Source organism: Muntiacus reevesi, chromosome 2 (assembly GCF_963930625.1).
Source record: "Muntiacus reevesi chromosome 2, mMunRee1.1, whole genome shotgun sequence".
Classification (NCBI taxonomy): Eukaryota; Metazoa; Chordata; class Mammalia; order Artiodactyla; family Cervidae; genus Muntiacus; species Muntiacus reevesi.
The window spans coordinates 71,244,692-71,269,051 of NC_089250.1; the positions used below are offsets into that span (position 1 = coordinate 71,244,692).

The 24,360-nt window shown below is 44.2% G+C and overlaps 1 protein-coding gene across 1 annotated transcript; it reads left to right on the forward strand.

Annotated features, from left to right (window-relative positions):
- The first annotated feature begins 828 nt into the window (after positions 1-828).
- YWHAB (tyrosine 3-monooxygenase/tryptophan 5-monooxygenase activation protein beta) lies at positions 829-23,251 on the forward strand. Its single transcript, XM_065922060.1, has 6 exons — positions 829-1,028; positions 16,135-16,437; positions 18,627-18,750; positions 19,818-19,981; positions 20,918-21,013; positions 21,295-23,251. The coding sequence occupies exons 2-6, from the start codon at positions 16,138-16,140 to the stop codon at positions 21,349-21,351; spliced, it is 741 nt and encodes a 246-aa protein (XP_065778132.1). The 5' UTR covers positions 829-1,028; positions 16,135-16,137; the 3' UTR covers positions 21,352-23,251.
- The last annotated feature ends 1,109 nt before the right edge of the window (positions 23,252-24,360 follow it).

A 24,360-nucleotide genomic window follows, 5' to 3' on the forward strand; every position in this document is an offset into this window, starting at 1 on the left:
AAGTTCTTGAGTAAAGAGTTTTGGGGAATCCCTGATAGCTCAGTTGGTAAAGAATGTGCCTGCAATACAGGAGCCCCTGGTTCGATTCCTGGGTAAGGAACATCCCCTGGAGAAGGGAAAGACTACTCACTCCAGTATTCTGGCCTGGAGAATTCCATGGGCTGTATACTCTATGGGGTCGCAAAGAGTCTATGGGGACACGACTGAGCGACTTTCACTTTTCACTTGCAGAGGGTATTCGATTAAGAGAGTACAGACACAGGCTTCAAAAAAAAAAAAAAGACCATCGGCAGTCTGATTCCCGGTTTCCTCAGTCCACAAAATGACGTACCTTGAAGGACTGAAGGGAGAACTAAAGCAAAGCTCTATGGATGAGCAATTGCAGTCCTTCTCTAAATCGAGTACTTCCAGAGCACGCAGCAATAGGGGGCTTACTTGCACCTCCGACTCCGTAACGACTCCTTTTTGGGAGAGGTGGGAACCAACCTCGGACACTGGGCCTGGCCCCGGCGAGCTCCGAGCCTAAGCCTCAGGCCCGCCCAGCCCCAAGCCTCGCCCAGTCCCCCAGTTTCCACACAGCCCCTTTCTAGAGCCCTCTCAGCCCCGCCTGCACTCCGCCCACCTCCTTCTTCCGCTCCCCGCCCCCATTTCCGTCTCCCCTTCACAACTGCCTCCTCCGCGCTCCGGGGCCAGACCCCCGCCCCGCCCCGGCCGCGGCACCCCTGCCCCCCGCTCTCCTCCCTCCTCCCTCGGGCGGCGCCCCTCTCGGGAGGCCGGGGCGACCCCGTGCCCCGCTCGCCCAATGAGGAGGCGGCGCAGGGGCGGGGCTCGAGCCGGAGCGGAAGTGGTGACCGGAGCGGAAGTGGAGCCGCCGCAGCCGCCGATTCCGGAGCCGGGGTAGCTGCCGCCGCCGCCGCCGCCGCCTCTGCAGCCGCCGCCGCCGCCGGAGGAGTGGGCTTGGGAAGGAAGTGGTCACCGCGCCCGGAGCTCCGCTCGCAAGGTTCTCTGCTCCCTGCAGTCCTCCCACGGTGAGTGCGGCGCGGGGTCCGCCCGAGGCCCCCAGGGGCCCGAGCCCACAGCTCCCCCATCACTGGCGGCAGCGGCGGCGGGGAGGGCGACCTCCCGGGTGGGCTCCGGGGGCGGCGGCGCGCGGCCTTCTCGGCCCCGCGAGGCCGCCCGCGGCGCGGGCTCGGCCTCACCGCGGCCCCTCCCTGTTTCCGGGGCCGGGCCCATCGTTCTGGGAGAGGCCCGGGCCGCCCTCGCCGCCCGCGGCCCTGCCCGGCGGGCGGGGTGCGGCTCCCCATACCGGGCGGGAAGGGATGAGGAGCCGCGGACTTCCGACTCTTTCTCACGACCCAGCTTCGATCTCCGCGCGACCTCTCCCTGCACCTTGAGCTGCCAGATCCGACCCTTTCAGCTCTGTCACCCTCGCTCCTCGCTTTCCGGTTTTCAAAAATGAAAATGTAACCAAATGCAGGCGAGCTCTCAGGCCCAATTCCTCTGTTCGTTACCCCCACGGGATGGGTAACGGGTTTAACCTTGGGAGAGAGCAAAGGGAAAACCCCCCTCCCACTTTGCAGTAAAGCCATTTCATCATCATTCGCTGGTTTGGGAGCCTGGCAGGACCCGAGATTCCCTAGGAGGCACAGGGTTGAGATTTGTATCAAGAAAATGCATTTGTTGGAACTGGTTACTGAGTCAGGCCGGATCCCCAGGAAAAAAATAAAATAATGTCTGAGGTTGAGAATCGGAATATTTTCCCAACGGCATTTACCGTCATTTAATGCCAGAGTCATTGTGTCCTCGCCCCAAATTCCCCTATACTGTGTGTTAGCACGTTTTTAGGACTGAAATTTGCCTAGTGGCCTCCCTGGTGGTGGCGAAGGGGTGGGAGTGATTAGGACCCTTTTCTGCACAAAATGAGTGCATCTTTGTCTATTGCAAATGGAGAACTCTGCGTGTAATGGGGTTTTCAAAGGTGGCAGTATTGGTAACCTTTCTGTAAAAATTTTTGTCTCTTGTCCTTGCTATCACTGTTTTTCCTTTTAGTAAGGCTAAATCGCATCAGGTTCTGATTTTACTTGCCCTGTGTGGGAGACAGGATTTGGCAAGATGCTATTATGAACAGAGAACATCAGGCGGCCACAGGAGCCAAAACAGAAAGATGAGGCACTTGGAAGAATATGAAAAATAGTCTGCATTTCTCACTCTATCTCAATTATTCATATGAAACCACACACAGACACAGCTTACAGAACTAGACACGTGGGTACTCTGCTTTTTGCCTTTTCATGTTAGGTATTTATGTAATAATATGTGTTCTTGATTCTTGGTCATTTTCTTCTTGACTGCTTCCAGGGCACCCCATTTCTTATTTAGGAATGCGTCAGTTGCCTGAGCCCTCATGTTTTTAGGATCTGTGTCCTTAGCACACACGGTGAGCATGAGACCTGTCATTGTACTGGACCCAGGTTAGAATTTTACAGGTGATCTTCTTGGTGGAAGGCTAATAATCCAGTAGCAACTGCTGAACTGTTTCCATATTATCTCCTTTCAGTGAGATAAGAAACCCTTCACCTGTCTTACAGATAAAATCCTTCAGAGAAAGGAGATGATTTGGCCTAGACCACACACCTGGTTTCCAAGTTGAATATCCTCATTCATCAGTAGCAAATATTTATGGCCTGTCAGTCCCAGGAGTATGGCTCCTACCCTATAATCTTCTGTACATTTCCCATCAGGCAGTGCTTGTGTTAGGTTGGAGCCATTTTAGAATCTGAGCTCTATAGATCAGGGAGGCAGCCTCCAGAGAACCAGGCTGAGCACATTCCCATAATGCTAGTTCTTGAGGCAGAGTCTCCAGAGATTTGGGCCACTACAAAAAGTGTATTTTACCCATTTGGCTGTGGATGTGGAAGCAGAAAGAGCCCTGGATTTGGAGTCAGATAAATTCTATTCCACCCTTCCTTGCAGCGTTTTCTTTCTAGTTGTGTGATCTTCAGTATTCTGCTTAATCTCTGGTTCCTGGTTTCTCTATCTCCAGGCTTGTCAAGAAACCTTTTTACAAACTGTAGACTGTTAAGTGTAAGCTTTTGTGTTTTAATCACAGGGTTCACTGTTAAGGGCTTTTCCCCCCTTGGTTGCATTCTGATGAGACCCAATGCTACTTTGTATACATGTTGCTTTCAAAAAAAAAAAAAAAGGTACCTTATTATGGAACTGGATTTGTGGAGCATCTTCGGTCTTTCTGAGTCCATTTTCTCATTGGTCAGTGCAAATGGTAATAGTCTTTGATGTATTATTGTGACAAACTCAGTAATTAAAATAAGGGTGTGAAATATACCTGATGTTTAATAAATGTTATTTGACTATATTCATGAGTATACGTATATGTAGATAAGACACATGCATATTTGCTATAGTGCATAGGCACATAGAGAGTCCATCCAATGTTTATTCATCAACTGATGAGGTAGTGTCAAGCTGTAATAATAATAATAGCTGCTATTTATATGTGCCAAACTTTGTTCTAAGCACTCTACACGTATTAAATAAGTCTTCATAACAATCTATGACAGGTAAGTACTGCTAGCCCCATTTTGCAGTTAAGGAACCTGAGGCCCAGAGAAGTTAAATAATTTTCTTGGAGGCATACACACGTGCAGCACTGGTTAAGTGCCAGAGCCAGGAATCAAACCCAGGCGGTCTGACTCTAATGATAGATTTGTACTTGTGGTAGAAATAGCACATGTGTGTCTTTCGTGTGAACACCGTGTACTAGTTGATTTTTCTTTACGTGTGTCTTATTCAAGTAAATGTGTTTGGACAAGAATTTTAGCTACTTTTGGGAATATAGTTTATTGCGGGGGGAGGGGGAGCATATTCATTGTGGAATGCAGGGAAGATACTGCTGATGTGCTCTAGGAAGGAACCTTGTGAAAAATCTGGTTTTTCTAGTATTTGCTTTATACTAGAGAGAAAATTCATCAATTACTTTATGGCACACTGATTTATCCAATCCTAGGTGGTTCTAATAGAATTTGGTCAGGACCAATTATCTATTAATATATTTCCATAAGTAGAGAAAGCATTCTAAATTAGAACAGCCTTTTGTGCTGCCTGCTCTTTCATTGGCAGCAAACTAAGCCGTTTTCCTTTAAATGAGGGTACCTTAGCGAATGAACTAAAATTTGCTTGGAATTTAAGTTCCTAGGTTCCTTTGCTTTTCTAGGGAGAGGTGACAGTTCACACTAGAGGCAAGATATTGGTTGTATAATAGCAATTTCTGAGATTTAGAACCATCTTGGTCTCCCCACGAATAGATTCTGGTCTTCTATATAGTGATGGAGAAACTGACAGAGCTAGAGTCTGAGGGAATTTTTTTGAAGCGACTACTTAGGGGGAAAATGGACGAAAGTACTCTCTGCTTTGTCACGTGTATTTTGAAAGTCAACCATTCTGCTTTCTCTGCTAAAAGGTATTCTAATGTAAGCATAATTGTGTGTTTCTGTTACAATGAAATGAAATTGATGGCCTCAAGATGAAGGTGTTTCTAGCAGACTGTAGGTTAGTAAGGTGACTTTTTAAATAATCTGGCCAGCCCTCTATTATGTAAGTTTTTTCCTGTACTGGTTAGTTTATTTTATTGTTTTCCCTAAGAGACCCAACAATAAAAGTTATTTCTGAATGGCCTTGACCTGAGCAGAGATTGGAGGAGACAATAAAGTTGAAATGAGTCCTTGCCATTTGTTACTGTTTGCCTACAAACCTCACCTTAAAGCTTGTTTGACAGTCTGATGAGTTTTTGGCATATACTGTCTGAATTGCTAATTTGATTTTGATTTTTAAAGCTAGATAAATTATGTCCAGTTCTCAAACAGACCTCACTAATAACTTTGTGTGGTTCTTTGAAAAAGTGTTCTTTCTCTCTTTTCCTTCAGTAATCATTCAGAATCATCTTTGATTTTTAGGAGATGGTGCTACACGGAGGAAAGAGCATGTGCCAGGTACACCTGTGGAACCCTGGACAGGTTACTGGGATGGTGATGCCTACCCCTTAGGATATTTAAGATAAAAGGAGTTGATACAACCTCCTGTTTTGCACATTGAGGCAGACCATAAATGAGGGATATTTTGTTATTATTTACTAATAAGCTGGTGTGGTATAGCTAATCGTTTGGACTTCTGAAGAGAGGAGTCAAAGGGCTTTTGGAACTCAGTTTGAACCTATAAATAGAACAAGGGGTACCTGAGAAATGATTGGTCAGAAAGTGTACTGTGGTCTCCTGGTTGGAGCTGAGATGGCTCTTTTCAAAGAGCACTCTAAGACAGCGTATAAATGTACTCTGTATTTTATAGGCCAGATGTGGTCTGCTTACCTCTCTCCACATCGGAAATAGCAGCCTTGCTCACTTCTTCAAAAAACTGCATCAGTTGGTCAGATAGTTTCACATGCATCGTGCCAGGCATCATGCACATGTTGGGTGCCCAGAGATGGAAGTCTGGATTCCCACCTTAAGCTGATGGTCTAGTGTGGGAGCCAACAAAGACATTGCTCTAGATTCTGATAAATGCTGTCTTAGAAGTAGGCATGGGTAAGTTAACATGTACCTTCCTCTTAAAAGTCTTAAAGAAAGCCATATGGATTGAAAAGAAATGAGGTGTATAGGTAAGTGTCCCTTTACCAGCTGACCTTTTGTTGACTTCTGTGTGAAATACACTGTGGCTGCCATTTTAGTGCTTACGGAGACTATGCTAAATGTTTTGCATTGTGAACTAATTTACCCCTTACAAGAACCCTCTAAGGTAGATTTGCCTATTTTATGCATGAGAAAACGGACTTCACAGGGGTCAGGTAGCCTATGGAGTTGGTGTGTAGAACTGGTAAATTGGACTGTGTTGTTCTATTGTGTTGTTGGGCCCAAAGCCTTTCAACCCTATTCACATGGTTGACCAATTGGTTATCTTTCTGAATCAGAATTAGCATGTTAAAAAAATTTTATTCTATCTTATCGATAACTTCAAGCCAAGAGATCCGTTTATCGTCCTGTCTGCTATTGATTCACATTGTATGACCTTGGGTATGACACCTTGGTTGTTTTAAGTTTGATTTTGGCTAATTGGACATAATTAACAGTGATATTCAACAACTGATATGAAAGAAGGAACAGATTTTGAAATAGAAGTGATATTTCCCTCCACAGTTCAGTGTTGGCTGGATATCAGAGCTACTGCCTTTGTATGTTAGACATGCTGTGTTTCATTTTCTAACAAAGAGCCTGTAAGCGTGTGAATGGAATTAAATTTATTACAGGACTCAGAATTTTGTGTGTAGAATGGCACACAGACCTGTTTTTAGAGCCGGTGTTTTTCAGTGACTAGTTAAAATTCTTTAAGAGCCAGGAGTACTTCAATTTTTTTTGAGTAACACCCACCAAACACCTGGTCCCACTGGCACTCTCAGTCCCTCCCACATTAGCCTGGCATCTGTTTCTCCTTCAGAGTGACTCCAGAACTGACTTTGACTTGATGTTGCTGTGGATGCTGTGTCTAGGATGGTATATCAGTGAATGCTATTCAGAATTTACTGTCAGGTCCGTACCCCATGGACCTTTCTAGCATAGATTTTTGTCCTTTGAGTCGGTGATGCTAGAATCTCCAGATCCTACCTTTTCTCATTTCCTTGTGTACTTTGACCTGTGATTTTTTTTGCATCTAGAAACAAAAATGCATTTTATTCATACATCTGTGTTTCTTGTCTCTGCCTAGAGCCCCCCTTTTCTCCCAGAACCCCTCCAGCCCATAAAACCAGGAAGGACCCAGTCTATTTAAAACTAAACCTCCTCCCTGAAATTCTACCTGGTTGCAACACATACTAAATTATGTACATTATATTTTTGAGAAGTAACTTCAGAGTAAGAGTATAGGCCTGTTTATGAGCCTTCACTTTGGCCAGCACTGTCTAGGCATTTTTATGTACATGATCTTTTTTGATAGCTATTAATGTTTCCTTTTAACATGTGAGGAAACTGAGATTCAGAGACATTAGTTTTAAAATCACCTGATTTCTCTTTAGAAGCCCAGATTTGTTGTGTGTAGGGCTTCCCTAGAAACAGATCCCTCTCACATGGGTTTCATGCTGGAACTTCGGTAATCCTGTGAAGTGAAAGTCGCTCAGTCACGTCCTACTCTCCAGGCCAGAATAGTGGAGTGGGTAGCCTTTCTCTTCTCTATGGGATCTTTCCAACCCAGGGATCAAACGCAGGTCTCCCACATTGCAAGCAGATTCTTTTTTTTTTATTATTTTTTTATTAGTTGGAGGCTAATTACTTCACAACATTTCAGTGGGTTTTGTCACACATTGATATGAATCAGCCATAGAGTTACACGTATTCCCCATCCCGATCCCCCCTCCCACCTCCCTCTCCACCCGACTCCTCTGGGTCCTCCCAGTGCACCAGGCCCGAGCACTTGACTCATGCATCCCACCTGGGCTGGTGATCTGTTTCATCATAGATAATATACATGCTGTTCTTTCGAAACATCCCACCCTCACCTTCTCCCACAGAGTTCAAAAGTCTGTTCTTTGCAAGCGGATTCTTTACCAGCTGAGCCATCAGGGAAGCCCTCGGTAATCCTGACACCTGATAATGGAATCCTCATTTTAAATTTCTAGCAAATTGCTAAACTCAAAACCTCAGTTTCAGAATTGAGCATTTTCTTTTCCTTGAAAACAAAACATAACTGAAAGCTAATACTTCTAAAACCCACATTCCATAAGGTCCTTTGCAGTGCTTTTTTTTTTAATATTAGCAATGGATAGTCATTTTTCATTTTTTTCCTTTCTTGGATGTCTCCTTCTGGCTGCTGGAAGATGACTTCTCAGGATTCTGACCCATGCTTTTAAAAAAAAAAAAAAGTCCCTTAGGCAAAGAATCCAAATAGAGGGGCTAGTTGATTCATTTATACTTTTGTTTCAGCATTTACTGTCTATTTAGGGTTTCGTTTATTTGAGGGAAATCCTCTTGTTTCACAGGCACCTTTAGAATGATTCTTCATAATATTCTTTAGGGGATATTTTACAAAATGGAAGACTGTAGTAAACTCCACCCGCCGCCCCCCACCCCCATTATTACCTCTTTAACAAATCTATGACATGAAATCCCTTCTTTTGCTGGCCATGTAATCTTGTGTCAGCTGTGTCTTTTTAGCCTTTCCCCTGTTGGCTACTTGAGGCAGTTTCCCCTTCTTCACTGAGCAGTTACTGGTTTAATCAGCCAGTGCCCCAGTCCTCTAGAGTGCTGCCTGCAGTGGCTGAGAAGAGGTGGGGACACCGTGCTTGAGACCTCTGCTCTGTCACGTGTCAGCGGCTTCCTCTGTCCACTCTGGTGTCTTGACTCTGCTTTTGTGCCAGGCAGGCCTGATGAGGAGACTGGTCTTTAAGGCTTTTTAGGAGCAAATAAAGGCTCTCTTGCCAGTGTTTTCCTTGGTGGGTCCTTGATTCAAAAGTCTCACCAGGCGATTGGTAGGTCCTGATACATAAACCATGACTGCCTGCACCTGGGATTCCCTGGCGGCTCTGATGGTAGGGCATCTGCCTGCAATGCGGGAGACCCGGGTTTGATCCCTGGGTCCGGAAGATCCCCTGGATCTTCTTTCCTGCCATCTTCTTGCAGGAAATGGCAACCCACTCCAGTGCTTGCCTAGAAAATTCCGTGGATGGAGGAGCCTGGTGGGCTACAGTCCATGGGGTCACAAAGAGTCAGGGACTGAGGGAATTCACTTTTTCACTGGTACCTCCTAAGGAAATTGGGAACTAATGAATGAAAGTGTTAGTTAACAAGCACGTCCCGTTTTTCAGGACACTGAAGGGTGGAGTCTTATCTGGAATGTGAACCTTATACCCTCTTCCTGTACAAGATTAGTCTAGACTTTCTTTTCCTTCTCATGGCTCCTTTATTTTCCTTTTTTTAAATTTCAGGCTCACATTTGTGGGCTAACAGTGATCTGTCGATATATTAGAGGAATCACACTACTTCCAATTTGTTTTGCGCTGTGTACTTTTTTAAAAAAGATTTCCACATTTATTATTTAATTCCTCGTCTGTCTTTTTCACGGGTGTAGCTGTTCTGCCCCTAGGAAGCTGCTGTTAGGGCAACGGTTCAGAAATTGAAAGACTGAGTGTGACCAAGCTGACAAGGCTGTGTCCATTTCATGCAAAGATGGGCATAGTAAGGGACAGAAATGGTGTGAACCTGACAGAAGCAGAAGATAGTAAGAAGAGGGGGCAGGAATACACAGAAGAACTGTATAAAAAAGATCTTCATGACCCAGATAATCACAGTGGTGTGATCACTCACCTAGAGCCAGACATCCTGGAATGCAAAGTCAAATGTGCCTTAGGAAGCATCACTACGAACAAAGTTAGTGGAGGTGATGGAATTCTAGCTGGGCTGTTTCAAATCCTAAAAGATGATTCTGTGAAAAGTGCTGCACTCAATGTGCTGGCAAATTTGGAAAACTCAGCAGTGGCCACAGGACTGGAAAAGGCCAGTTTTCATTCCAGTCCCAAAGAAAGGCAATGCTGAAGAACGTTCAAACCACCACACAATTGCACTCATTTCACACGCCAGCAGAAGTTATGCTCAAAATTCTCCAAGCCAGGCTTCAACAGTACATGAACCGAGAACTCCCAGATACTCACGCTGGATTTAGAAAAGGCAGGGGAACCAGTGTTCAAATTGCCAACATCTGTTGGATCATAGAAAAAACATGACAGTTCCAGAAAAACATCTACTTCTGTTTTATTGACTGTGCGGATCATAGCAAACTGTAAAATTCTTCAAGAGATGGGAATACTAAACAACCTGACCTGCCTCCTGAGAAATCTGTATGCCGGTCAAGAAGTAACAGTTAGAACTGGACATGGGGACTTCCCTGGTGGTCCAGTGGTTAAGACTTCATCTCCCCATGCAGAGGGTGAGTGTTTGATCCCTGGTCAGGGAGCTAAGATCCCACATACCTCCTAGGCAGAAAACCAAGATATGGAACAGAAGCAACATTGCGGCAAATTCAATAAAGACTTAAAAAAAAAAAAAAAGAAATGAACTGGACGTGGATCAGTGGACTGGTTCCAAGTTGAGAAAGGAGTCCATCCAGGATATGTATTGTCACCCTGCTTATCTAACTTATATGCAGAGCACATCATGTGAAACGCTGGGCTGGATGAAACACAAGCTGGAATCAAAATTGCTGGGAGAAATATCAATAACCTCAGATATGTGGATGACACCACCCTTAAGGCAGAAAGCGAAGAGAAACTAAAGAGTCTCTTGATCAAAGTGGAAGAGGAAAGTGAAAAGGCTGGCTTAAAACTCAAATTCAAAAAACCAAGATCATGGCATCCGATCCCATCACTTCATGGCAAATAGATGTGGAAACAGTGGCTGACTTTATTTTCTTGGGTTTCAAAGTCACTGCAGATGGTGACTGCAGCCGTGAAGTTAAAAGATGCTTGCTCCTTGGAAGAAAAGCTATGACCAACCTAGACAGCATATTAAAAAGCAGAGACATTACTTTGCCAACAAAGGTCCATCTAGGCAGTTATGGTTTTTCCAGTAGTCATGTATGGATGTGAGAATTGGACCATGAAGAAAGCTGGGTGCAGAAGAATTGATGCTTTTGAACTGTGGTGTTGGAGAAGACTCTTGAGAGTCCCTTGGACAGTGAGGAGATCCAACCAGTCCATCCTAAAGGAGATCAGTCCTGAGTGTTCATTGGAAGGACTGATGCTGACGCTGAAACTCCAATACTTTGGCCACCTGATGCGAAGAGCTGACTCATTGGAAAAGACCCTGATCCTGGGAAAGATTGAGGGCAGGAGGAGAAGGGGACGACAGAGGATGAGATGGTTGGATGGCATCATCGACTCAATGGACATGGGTTTGGGTACACTCTGGGAGTTGGTGATAGATAGGGAGGCCTGGTGTGCTGTGGGTCATGGAGTCGCAAAGAGTTGGACCTGACTGAGCAACTGAACTGAACTTTGGTGTTGGAGAAGATTCTTGAGAGTTCCTTGAACAGCAAGGAGATCAAACCTAGTCAATCCTAAAGGAAATTAGTCCTGAATATTCATTGGAAAGACTGATGCTGAAGCTCCGGTACTTTGGTCACCTGATGTGAAGAACAGACTTATTGGAAAAGACGCTAATGCTGGGAAAGATTGAAGGCAGGAGAAGGGGATGACAGAAAAGGAGATGGTTGGATAGCATCACCGATTTGATGAACATGAGTTTGAGCAAGCTCCAGGAGTTGGTGATGGCCAGGGAAGCCTGGTGTGCTGCAGTCCATAGGGTCGCAGAGTTGGACACGACTGAGAGACTGAACTGACAAGGCCATGTGGAAGCCCCTGCTCTCACAAGAGGCCTCTCTTCACACCACGTACAAGTAGCCTCCCAGTAATGACTTGGTGAAAAAATTCACAGATACTTACTTGAGTATTAGTTTTGTACTTGGCAGAGTTTTAGGCATTAGATGAGAAAGAAACGTGAAGTCTTCCTTCGGAAGACATACATGTGACACGCTGTACATGGTCCACCACTCATCACCTGGACCGTAGAGCATATAGAATGGAGGCCTAGAGAAGCGTGGGCTGTGTAAGAGGCTACAGTGTATTTGAATTTGTAGTCCAGGTAGATCAGGGGGACTAGGGTAGTCAGGGAAGGCTTTCTAGCCCTACATGGATGGATAGCGTTTACCTCGGCAGGAAGTAAATAGGAAACTACAGAAGTAATTTCAGACATGTTTAAGCCCGACATTTAAGGGTGTCTGGTGATGCTCATCCTGGGAGAAGGGTACATGTTGGAGAATAGGGGATGAGAAACAGGTACAGAAGATCCAAATTATGAAGGACTTTGCAAGCCAGACAAGAATTTCAGTTGGATGGAGTAGCCAAAAGAGAGTCATCAGAAGTTCTTGAGTAAGAATCCGGGCATGACTGAGGGGAGTTTTGGAATCAGAAGTACATGGTGAAAAAAAAAAGAAGTACATGGAGAGAGGTACGGATGTAATGAGGGTTTAATGTGCTTAGGAAGAATAGGTGATTTGAATTATTTGAGAAGAGACAGAACTCTAGCAGATTTGCCATTTTAGGATCTGTTCGTTCATTCAGTGAAAATTTGTTCATGCTGATTCTCTGCAAGGTGCTGCGGGGGATGTGCCCTAAAGGGGTTTGTAGTGTGGGAGGGGACTTAAGGGATGTAGACAAATAATTTTAGTACTGAGGAAACGTGATAAGACATTAAAGAGAAGTGTAGATGAAATGCTTTGTGAAACTTTTCAGCTTAGAGCAGTGCTGTCCAGTAGACATAGAATGTGAGTCCCATGTAGTTTAAAATTACCTGGTAGCTACCTTTAAAATGTGAGGGGAAAAGATGAAATTAATTTTAGTAATTTTAAAAAATTAACTCCATATATCCGAAACAGTAAAATTTTAACATGTGGCCTAGGCAGTCTTATTAGACAGCTTAGGTTAAGCAGCTTAAGAAAGGTTTCATGGAGGGGGTGTCATTTGAGCCATGCTCGAAGAATTTTAAATGCAGAATAAATGGGAATGGCTATTCCAGGTAGAGGGAGTACTGGATGAGCAAAGACCAAAAAGCATGTGGAAGAAAACCATTCTGACAGAAGCACCTACTGTGTAGAAGGCCTCTTTGGGCAAAAGTCTGGGAAGATAGTTTGGAAAGTCTACACTGACAAGGGAGGAAGTCTGACTTTACTGGCAGTAGTTGGGAACTTTAAAGAATTTTGAGCAGAGTGACTTTGATCAGAGCTTTAAAATGGATCTGATAGTGGATATGAAGGGGGTTAAAGAAAATGAAAGACTGAGAGCAGTGGGACTAGGGAAAGATGATGGATAGGAGGTTTATTAGGATGTAGAAATAGGAACAATTTCATTTCTCCCTTGTCTGCTGCCTCCCTCCAAACTGCTGGGTGTTGTGTAACCCGTTTCCTGTTGAAATTGGTCTAGCTGCTTCAAAATCCTTGTTATATAAGCACAAGTTATGTAAGCAGTAGGCATCAGACATTTAGCTATGGATTTTGTTTGTTGTAAGTTGGGGGGGGGGGTTGTAGGTAAGAAATTTTTAAATAGATGGCTACATTTTTTAAGGCATGCATTCAGTTTTACTGTATCATGATGGTTCTCCATCTCTAAGAGCTCTTGCAGGGATCCCAAAGAAGCCTGAAATAGTCAGCTCCAAACCAGAAAGGCCACATTTTATTTTGAGAAATAGGGCGTGTACGTTTGGTCTCAGGGAGTAGTCAGGATTCTTTGGAAAGGTATGGTTGAACTTTTAATGTTTGGGAAGAGAAGTGGGGGGTGAGGGGACCTTAATTGGGGAGCCTAGTAGGCTGAAGAGTTTCACAGTATCCTTTAGCAGTGCTAATTGTATTTTCTATTACTCTTCTGTAATAATTCCATGGGATGGCTTCACTTTGAATTGGCTTTGGCCAGGACTGTTATTAATTAGGATTGTTCCTGGGTAGAGTTGCACAGGTGCTGTTTATGTACTAAGTAACTTCTAACTCTGAATTAATCTACAGACTGGAAAATTTCTAAAAATTTGTTAAAAGTTGGCTTCTTTCTGCCTCTTAGACCATGCAGTAGGGTTGTCTAATGGTGAAGATAGTATCCTGATCAGAAAGTTGTCATGATCAAGAAAGATGTATGGAGAACGTATGTGATTTTAAGAGGATGGCAAGTGTACCTGTGACGCACGTGTATCAGAGTAGACTAAGTTGTGTTGCCGTAACAAACAGCCCCGGTGTCTAAGTAGCTTCAGCCAGCAGGGTTTATTTCCTTTTCACCCTGCATGTCCACCGCACTGCCCAGTCTCTCGGGGACTCAGGCTTAGAGACTGCAGTTCTGTGACAGCACCGTCCAGGCGATGTGGCTGCTGCAAGGCAAGAGAGCCTCGCGTGGCTTTTTGCAGTGTCAGCGCCTGGAAGTAGCATCCTTTATCCTTACTGAACAGAATGAGCCACATGACCCCTCCTGAGTGCAGAGGGGCTGCTGGGAGATGTCGGTGAGCAGATGGATTGCTATCTCTGCTGTAGGCTCATGCTAGTGATGTGGGTGAAGATGTCAGACAGGTCAAGGGGAGTCTTACCTTAGAGTGTAAGATTAGAGTTAGCAAGCCTTACATAGGACACAGCTCTTAATATGATTTAGATAGAAAGAGGTGGGAAGAAAACTCACAGTTCTGAACTGGAGCACCAACTCTTTCTAAATTGTCTAGATTTAGGGTGTATCTTAAAATTGTCCTTCATCTAATAAGACATTTTCATGTGGTAGAGTCTTGTCTATAGAATTTCTCTTTTGAAAATACAGAAATGGCTGTGAAGGCAAAACCAGAGTCTTAAATTGTGATATGATGTATAAAATAATGAAAGCATTTGTTTTAAAAATATTGGTATTCCCACTACTGTTATAAGATACTATAAGTAGTAGTTTATTTTTTTCCACCTCAGGATATTAGTGTATTTTAACACGGTGGCATAGGTGAATACAATTGAAATTTAAACCAACAGTACATAAAACTTATCTCTTATTGGTTAATAAAATTTTTTTTAGCTACATGTTATCCAAAAATTATTGCATTATATTAATGGTGGCTATTTTTGCCTTGTTTGTTTTTTTGGCCTTGGCTTGAGGCTTGTGGGATCTTAGTTCCCCAAGCAGGGATCAAATCCACGCCCTTGGCAATGAGAGCAGAGTCCCAACCACTGGGCCCCCAGGGAATTTCCGTAATGGTGATTAGTATAGTTGGGAATTGACTGAGGTGAGGTGAATCATTTTAAGAGGTATTCACTGATTGGTGTAGAGAGGGTTTGAGAAAATGAAAAGCTGAAATCACCAAGATTTTTGTCTGTTTCAGGAAGACTTTTAAACAGACTCAATTACGGCTCACAGTTCTGTTGCTGTGCATCTTGGTGAATCCACCCAGGTCTCTCTATGTATTCTCTAAGTCTGTACTATGTACAGTCAGTGCCTGGTATTTGTGTATAATGCTCTCGACCAGGGGTCCCTGACCTCCAGGCCATGGACTGGGACCTCCTGTCAGATCAGCAGTCGCCTCAGGTTAGAAATAAAGTGCACGAAAAGCGTCATGTGCTTGAATCATCTTGAAACCATCCCACTCCCATCCCCGGTTGGTGGAAAAACTGTCTTCCACGAAATCAGTTCCCGCTGCCAGAAAGGTTGGGGCCGCTGCCCTAGGCTCTCCGCAGCGCCTCCACACAGATGAGGTCACTTGCACCTCACAGTGGCCCCCAGAGAGTTTGCAGTGTTCTTCTTCTCCAGTTAGCAGACGGAAGCTCTCAGAAGCTGAGTGATTTGACCAAGGTCATGTTTCTTGTAAGCAGCTGAGCTGGTGCAAGGTAGAGCCAGATCTGCTCTTGTGGACAGTGTGTCCTTGTACCAAAGTTAGCACTTTGCAGAAGATGGGATAAAAATGGCCCGTATGTTTAAGGTACCTACCTACCACTTGATGGGCACTGCCAAATATAACACTGAAAGTCCTATCTTTTGCTTTAAGGTTGATTGAAACAATCATCGCATGGTGTTTTTCCCTGTAGTATGGGGAAAAACAGATTTGGTGAAAACCAGATTATCTCTTGAAAGAAGAAAAGGTTGTATGTTTAACATAAGCTTCTAAAGAATTAAGCCATCTCTGGCATTGAGGAGGCAGATTAGGAAAGTGGAAGAAAACAGCTCGAGAGACAGATGTGTGTTTGAGTTCTGGTTCTCTGCTTTCCTGGCTGTGTTGCCCTGGACACAGCAGTTGGCTTCTCTGAACCTCCACTTTTTCACCTCATGGAGGGGGAAGGGAGTGTTGTGAACGTATCTACCTGTAGGACTGCTGGGAAGATTAAATGGCTAAAAAGTAAAAACACCTTTTTAGCAAAGTTCCTAACCCTGTGGGTGCTCCTGCCCAGTATTACCGGAGGCTTTTGGGAATAGACATTTCCCATTTAGCTGTGTTTCCTCCCAGATGGGTTGGAAGGAGATTGGCACATATGCACCTCCTGGGCCTCGAAGCCTGATGTTCACTTTCTCTCTCCCTCTCCTTCTAGGGAATGACCATGGATAAAAGTGAACTGGTACAGAAAGCCAAGCTCGCCGAGCAGGCCGAGCGCTACGATGACATGGCTGCAGCCATGAAGGCGGTCACGGAGCAGGGGCACGAGCTTTCCAACGAGGAGAGAAACCTGCTGTCGGTCGCCTACAAGAATGTGGTCGGTGCCCGCCGTTCGTCCTGGCGTGTCATCTCCAGCATCGAACAGAAAACTGAGCGGAACGAGAAGAAGCAGCAGATGGGCAAAGAGTACCGCGAGAAGATCGAGGCTGAGCTGCAGGACATCTGCAACGACGTGCTGGTAAGGGGCCCGTGTTCCTGCTCTAAAGAACACCTCCTGATAGTGTTCATTTCATGAACAAATGCCAGCTCTCAAACAGCTCTTGAGAAAGGTGTCTGAATATACTGGGAAGCCGCACACCATTTGCAACTAAGTTTTAAGGACACAATGTGATTTTTTTTTTTTTTCCCCTCAGCTCTTACCTGATCAGAGGTTGCTCGTCACTTGTGGGATATTTTCCTCTCTCTTCTAAAGAACTCTGGAAAATGGGAACGTTTGCTCAACATCCCTCCATCTTTTCTTTAAAAATTGAGGCCAGAGAGGCAGAATTTTCGATAGATGCAACCACAGAGAGGCTGTTCTCTGTGTTAGTCTGACGGCGGTGCCCTCTCCAGTAGGGGAGAGGGGAGCCGAAAGCTGACCTTCTTTCAGCCAATCCCTGGCCCCTGCACAGCGGTAGTTTTTGTAAGTTAGCCCTGTCCATCAGTTTGGGCCTACGTTCTAAAGGCAAATCACAAGTGGTGGGATTCTGCGCTGCAGTGTTTCATGTGAACCTAAGTTGAACCACTGATTCTTCACTGCTTTCCCTTGAGCCGTGACCTGGGGGTGGGTGGGAGAGCCTCATACCCTCGAGCAAATCATGATCACACTGTCTGTCCCTCACGTCCTGAGCCCACTGGGAATTTTCTTTTTTCTTCCAGGTGAAATCAGGTAAAAATGAATGGTTGAGGGCTGCTTTGAAGGGAAAAGGAATTCACACTTGTGGTTCTACCTCCTCCCCTGCTGGCTGCATTTCCAAGTTACTGCCCTTGACACCTTTCTTTTGAAAACCAGTACAGAGCTTGTTAGCCATCAGGCAGGACTCCTCATGTCTAACCCATAAGGAGTCGCACCCTGTCTGAATGCACAGATTATTAAAACGACTACCGCCCCCCCGCATCCTCTCACTTTGATTGATTCAGTCCCCCTTACTGCTAAGCTTTTGCATCAAGCTGCTGTTTAAATTTTTTTTTTTTTTTTGTTAGATTTCTTGGTGTAAGAGTGTCGTGGCTAAATTTGTTGCCTGTTGGTCATTTGGGGGTTTGTTAATGGTGCGCTAATTCCCGAATGTTAGGTACATCTGGTACTCAGATGAAGTATGGCATGCACTCCCAAGGCAAGAAAGTTCCCTAATTCCTGAACGGTAGACCAGCTTTTACGAGCATCTGAAAGAATGTGAAGAAAAGCATGGTACTTACTGCCTCTTAACCAGTTTTTCAGGATGCCACATTCTAAAACAACTCTTCGAAAATATTGCTCTGTATACGAAGCGTGGACTCCTTCAGAACTGCTTTTGTTGTAAGCATAAATGTTTAAAGGAATTTATTATTAATAATAGTCTTAGCTACTTTTGGAGTGCTTACTAGTGCCAGGCGGCGTGTTAAGCACTCTGAACATTGGCTCATTTATCCTCGTAACTGCACTAGGAGATGGCTGTTAGGCTTCCCCTTGTGTAGCTGAGGAAACAGGATCAGGGTGATCAGGTCCTTTGTCCAGGGTCATACAGATGGTAAGCAGCAGCGGAGGGATTTTTACCCAGGTCTGAGCGATTCTAAAGTTAGTTCTTGGAATTTCTCCCTAGTATCACCCTTTTTCTTCCCTAGTGGAAAGTTTTTTTTTTTTTCTTTAATTACAGAATTAATACGAATTTTTTTTTTTAAAGCACAAGGTATAAATAAGAAAATAAAAAAATCACTTCTAATACTACCACCTAGAGAACCATTGTTAACATCTTGATAAATATCCTTCTAGATTTTTCCCTTAGGTATTTATATGCATGTGCATATATCTATTTTGATATTAAAATAGGATTCACTTGGTATTTATTATCCGTTTTTCTTCTTCCCCACTCAGCCTTCTTTTGGAGAGCCTTTCCACATTATCAGTGTAGTTCTACATCGTCATTTTTAATGCCTGTGTAGCATGCCGTTGTATGGCTGTGTTTTAACCCTTTATTGGACTGTCAAAGTGGATTTTAGTGGATACTGGCATCTGTTATGACCTGGGCTAACAACTATTTTAAAACTTTGGATGGAAATTATATATTTTGCAATCACGTCCCCACTCCCCCCAATTATTTAGAAGTGGTAGTATCTCAAATCTCAAACATAATTTTAACATCTTGTAAGTAATATTTCCAGATTCTTAACAGAATGTGGATCATTTTTTAGGAGCTGTTGGATAAATACCTTATTCCCAATGCTACACAGCCAGAAAGTAAGGTGTTCTACTTGAAAATGAAAGGCGATTATTTTAGATATCTTTCTGAGGTGGCATCTGGAGACAATAAACAAAGTAAGTAACTTTTTTTTTCTTTTCTTTCTTCTTTTTTTTTTTGAGGAATTTGACCAGTAGCAGAGACCATCTTCATAATAATTTCGAGTCTTTGCTTGGTCTGTAGTCAGAATTTAAAGAACCACAGCCTGTGCTGACCATTGATAAACAGTCATGAGTGCTGTGTGAGTGAGCTCAGGTGCTCTGTCATGTCTGACTCTGTGACTCCATGGAATGTAGCCTGCCAGGCTCCTCTGTCCATGGGATTTTTCAGGCAAGAATACTAGAGTGGGTTGCCGTTTCCTCCTGCAGGGGATCTTCCTGACCCAGGGATCGAACCTGCGTCTCTTGTGTCTCCTGTGTTAATTAGCAGGCAGGTTCTTCACCACTAGTGCCACCTGGGAAGCCTCTGAACAGGGTCATGGGGTTGACAGATACACCGAAGGGACAAGTGTGGGGGTGTTCAAAGTCTGGTGCAGTATGCATTTAAAAAGATCTTTATTTTAAGGATTGTTTGCTAACTGTCTTAGATGTGAAACTTTAAAATGTTTGATAGAGTAAAACTGCCATGGTAAAGAGAGATGCATTTCTTTTGTCATACACGAGTGTTAGCTTTATTAAGTGCCTCCTGTGTGTCTCATTTATCCCTCACACAACTCTAGGAGTGTTGGTGGGAGTCTGTCCTTTTTTTCTGATAAGGACACCAGGACTCAGAGAGGTTTTCACTCAGTCCAAACCACACAATTAAGAGTTGGGGATTCATTCCAGTTTTGCGTCTTGACTGAAGTCCACGATCTTTTCATTAGAGCACATTGCTTTCCATGTTCCGTCTTGTTCAGAGTTATTCCTGTATTTCCTAACTGCTTTTGTAGACTTTTGTCATCATTGTCTTTGTCTTCCCTCAGAGCATTTCACACAGTACTCAGGTTAGAGTCCATGTGTAACAGACGGTTACTAAGTGGGCAGTAGAGACATTTGACGGCACCTTTGCTCCAGCCCAGCTTGGCAAAATAATTTGGTAGTGGATCGGGCGTACAATGCAGCCTTATGAAAGACCCACCCTTTCATGTTTTTTCTCTTTCTTACAGCCACTGTGTCGAACTCCCAGCAGGCTTACCAAGAAGCATTTGAAATTAGTAAGAAAGAAATGCAGCCTACACACCCCATTCGACTGGGCCTGGCACTTAATTTCTCCGTCTTTTATTATGAGATTCTAAACTCTCCTGAAAAGGCTTGCAGCCTGGCAAAAACGGTGAGAAGGACCTTCTGGGGTTTCTGATAGTAAAAATGCTCATGCCTTCTAGAACCTTGTGTTTTAAAATTACCTGAACGTAACTCATTGTTTTGGACTTCTGTGAAGATTTTTCTGGGGGTAGGAGAAACCATCTGTATTGACTCCATCTTTTATGGAGTCAGTACAGAGCTATTACTTCTTGACGTCTTCTCAGTACCTCATGCTGATTGGCATTTGAGTTGTTCGGTTTCTCTCTTGGGGTGGAGGTTGTAGACAGTCCAGGGAGGACGAAGTGTGTTGCTCTCGGCACGCCCTGGGCTGTAGGCCTCTGCTCCACAGTGTCGTCCTTGTACTGAGGCGGGAGGTTATGGCAGGAGGTGTAGAGAAGGAAGTCAGATCCTGTTTCTTTGTGTCCTGAATTACGTCTTGTCTTTTTCGGGTAGAAAACTGCCTTTTCTTCGTGTTTTTGTCATGTTTCAATATGCACAGTCTTTGAGCATTTTTTTAATTGGTAGAAACTGTGTGAAATGAATGCTCAGAGTTCCATCACTTAATTGAAGTTCGGATTTAGTGATGTGAACTTCCCATCTCCATTTATCTCCTGTATTTAAACCTTTTGTTTTTTCGCTTAATGAAAAAGAGGAGGAGGGATTACTAGAAATGTCTTTGGTAATTCAAATATCATGTGAATTAATTTAGAATGAGTAATACTTGTTGACTTGATAGGTACAGTGAAGTTCTTACCTAGGAATTTTTGTCATGGTTGGTTGATGCTTTGGAAACCAGCATCACATGTTTACTGACATGACTAGCAAGCAAGGTAACAATAACCTAGGTTCCCCAAGAATACTGTACAGGAAGAGAAATGGAAAGTCACTTGGTAGCAGGAGGAAAACGGGGCTAAACTAGTTCCAAGGAAGCTGTGACCTCTTAGCTAAAGGCTCTTTGTTTCAGGCATTTGATGAGGCGATTGCTGAGTTGGACACGCTGAATGAAGAGTCCTACAAAGACAGCACCCTGATCATGCAGCTGCTGAGGGACAATCTCACTGTGAGTGCCGCCGTCCCGTGACTGCTCCCGCGGGGGGGCTCATGGCTTGTTCCTGGTCCTCTGCCTCATAGCCCGAGACTCAGGACAGGACTTGTGCCCTGGACGTGTAATTTGTTTAATGGGTTATAAACGCCTGCTGAAGTTTGGACCTTTGCTGTCACTGTCTGCAGTCATATGAGAAGAATTATAAACAGTTGAGATGAGGTGATACAGAATGGGCCACCTCCCCGAGAAAGTCCTGAGAGCCCTACTTTGTTTATAGCTCTGTTTTTCTCTTGCAGCTGTGGACGTCGGAAAACCAGGGAGACGAAGGAGATGCTGGGGAGGGAGAGAACTAATGTCTACCGTGCTTCGTGATCTCTTCAGTGTCACTCTGTACCCTCCACATATATCCCTTTGTGCGATAAAAAAAAAAAAAGAAACGTACGTCGACTTTCAATTTTTCACAGCCTCAGCCTAGCAAAAATGGTCCATGGGATGAACAGCTGGTATTTGTATCTAAAATTCAGATTGGTCACATAAATGCCACGGCATTCTGAAGTTTTGATTTTGATTAACATTGACAGGATTACTGTGTGTTTCATTTTTAAAAAAAAAAAAAACCAAACTGAACACTGTGATTATGGGGTTTTGTAATTTAGCAGAACTCTTACTGGTAGGAAAAAAAATAGACCTGAATTATGTGTAACTTTTTGGAAAGTTAAATTTGATTCAAAACAGTTGTCCCTGAAATACAGTTCCATTGTAAAGTTGTACAGAAAGTTATAGATTCTATTGTGACACTGGGACTTGGAGTGGGTCACCTCTCATTTGGCATTCGAGTTTTACAGTAATTTCTAGTGATTCTGCCCATTCTGATCAGGGCTTTTAGACACTTGGTATGTTGGGGCTTGTTGCCACTGAAAAGTTCGTGACCACAGATGGCCACAGTGTCTTCCTCCATGGAAACTCGAAGCCAGAAATGAACATTCCTGGCAGCAGATAACTGGGTTATGACAGCATGCAGTGGTCCAGTGCTCATAGACCACCTGTGACTCCAGCCCCTTCCCCTAGATAGCAGCATGTTTGCTGATGGGCAGCTTGTGCTTAGGTAGTGGAATCTGTTTTCCCTGTAACCGTGAGCTCAAGATGGAAAAAAAAAAAAAAAAAAAAGCCGTGTATCTTATGAATGGCCTTATCTGTTTCCTGGGTAATACCTTTAAGAATAATGTTCTGCAGAGATTGTCTTTCACTTGAGGAGTTAAGTACTCAGTGTTTGGGTTCTTCCTAGCTTGGGGCTTTAAAATTTTGAAATCTAAACATTCTTTCCCACAGTCCTTTTTGACTGTTGACTTTAGTCTTCTCTAAATTTCTGTCCTTCTGCTTCCGTACATTTTTTTCTTTGTGCATTCTCTCTCTTTGCCTTTTGTTCATGATTTAGTACTAGATGGGCAGGGACAGGGGGCCTACAGGGGGGTGAGGGATGTTGGCGAGCACTTTGGTGAGCCAGCCTTGCTTCAGAGAGTTGAAAAGAGCTTCCCACATTTCAGCTCTGTCTTCCTCCAGTTCTCAGCACGGTGGTTGCTCTTCAGTCACACCAAGATCTGACTCCAAAAAGTATTTTTAAATATCCATGGTTTCTCTTTATATTGCAGCCAACCCTGATAATGCTTGTTAGCACCTGTCTCCAGCTCTCCCAAGGGTACCCATCCCGTCAAGTTCACAGACAAATGTCAGGGAAGTTGCATGAACACCGCGATGGGGAGAGTCAGGAATAGCCCGGCCTACCAGTCTCAGTCTCTACCTTCCTCCCCGAACATTCCACGTAGCCGTAGTGTCCCATCTGTTTGTCCATCTGCTGAAATAAGAAAAGAAACATTCATGCACTGATTTCAAACAAACCAAAAGGAAAAAAAGAAAAAAAAAAAACCTCCTTTCTAGCTGAACAAAAATGTGCAGTTAATACTTGCCGCTTGAAAATGCAGTAGTGAATGTGGAACGAGCCTGTCTGTATATCTGGTAGCTCTCTTGCTTTGTTTTTCCTCACCAGTATTCTGCCTCACGTTTGCTTCTGTGATGGTTATATTGCCTAGCAAGCACACCCGTGGTTGTGAAAATAGTATAGCAAAAAAGAAAAAACCCCGGTTATTGATGTACTAGATTTGTGTATGTCTTTTAAACAGTTCTAGTTTCCACCTTACACGAAATAATCAGGAAAAGTGTAAAAACTCAAAAGTGAAATAAAAATTTTATCAGTTAGTTGGCTGATGCACTGATGTGTGGCGTGCCCCGTATCATCACTGGAACCAGCTGACTCCTGAGCACACTTGGGGCTCTACTCTTCAAAAGGAGGCAGCAGCTTCACTTCATCACTTTGAGCCAGATAGCCCAGTTAGTAAAGAATCTGCCTGCAATGCTGGAGACCTCGGTTCAATTCCTGGGTCAGGAAGATCCACTGGAGAAGGGATAGGCTACCCACTCCAGTATTGTGGCCTGGAGAATTCCACGGACTGTATAGTCCATGGGGTTGCAAAAAGCTGGACACCAGTGAGCGACTTTCACTTTTCAGTCTTCAAAAGGAGCCAGAAGTTGTGTTGGGAAGAAATTGCCTTGAATGAACACAGAACCTGTCCACCTTCCACAACAAACCATCCAGGTGTTAGAGCCTCATCTGTGGTTTCAATGACTTAGTGATATGGACTAGTACTTTGCATCCCACTCATACACCACCACCACTTCTTTTAAAACCCTGAGATGTAACCAAAGAAGATGGTAGCAGAAGTCCTAGTCATCTCCAAAGTTGTTCAGGCTCTGTTATCTGCCCTAACATCATCTAAGAGCCTGCAGCATTGAGTTTCCTCATGGGGTTTGCCCCAGTCTCAGAACATCCACATTGGGAATTCCCTGGCAGTCCAGTGGTTAGGACTGGGCGTTTTCACTCACTGCACCTAGGTTTGCTTCCTGATCAGGAAACTTAACATCCTGCAAGCCAGGGTGGGTGCAGCCAAAAAGATGAAAACATCCACATTCCCACAAGGATGAAGGAGGGGGTCAAGACAGGAAGATAAATTAAGCCCAAGCAGAAGTGGTTGATGCTTCATAGTGTAGGTGGGGCAGCCAAGATGCACTCCTGCCCCTGGTTCCCAAGCTATTCCACTTGTCACACCCAGCCAAAGGTCAGTGGGAACCTGCCTGTTTTGTTGAAGCAGGAGAGCCTCAGGGGAAGTATTTCACGGTAGGTTGGACCAATATTTTCAAAAAGGACTCCACACCACAGATTGGGGCTGCCAACGAAGACTGACAGAAGGGTCTTGGTGCTTAGTGTGAGACCACCACCATGACCTTGATCTGTTAGGTCCCTGCAGTGT

Excerpts from the sequence above, each read along its gene's own strand:
- YWHAB (XM_065922060.1), top strand. The coding sequence starts at position 16,138 with ATGACCATGGATAAAAGTGAACTGGTACAGAAAGCCAAGCTCGCCGAG. Across the intron at positions 18,751-19,817 it reads ATCTGGAGACAATAAACAAA|CCACTGTGTCGAACTCCCAG; the intron begins GTAAGTAACTTT and ends TCTTTCTTACAG. Across the intron at positions 21,014-21,294 it reads TGCTGAGGGACAATCTCACT|CTGTGGACGTCGGAAAACCA; the intron begins GTGAGTGCCGCC and ends TTTCTCTTGCAG.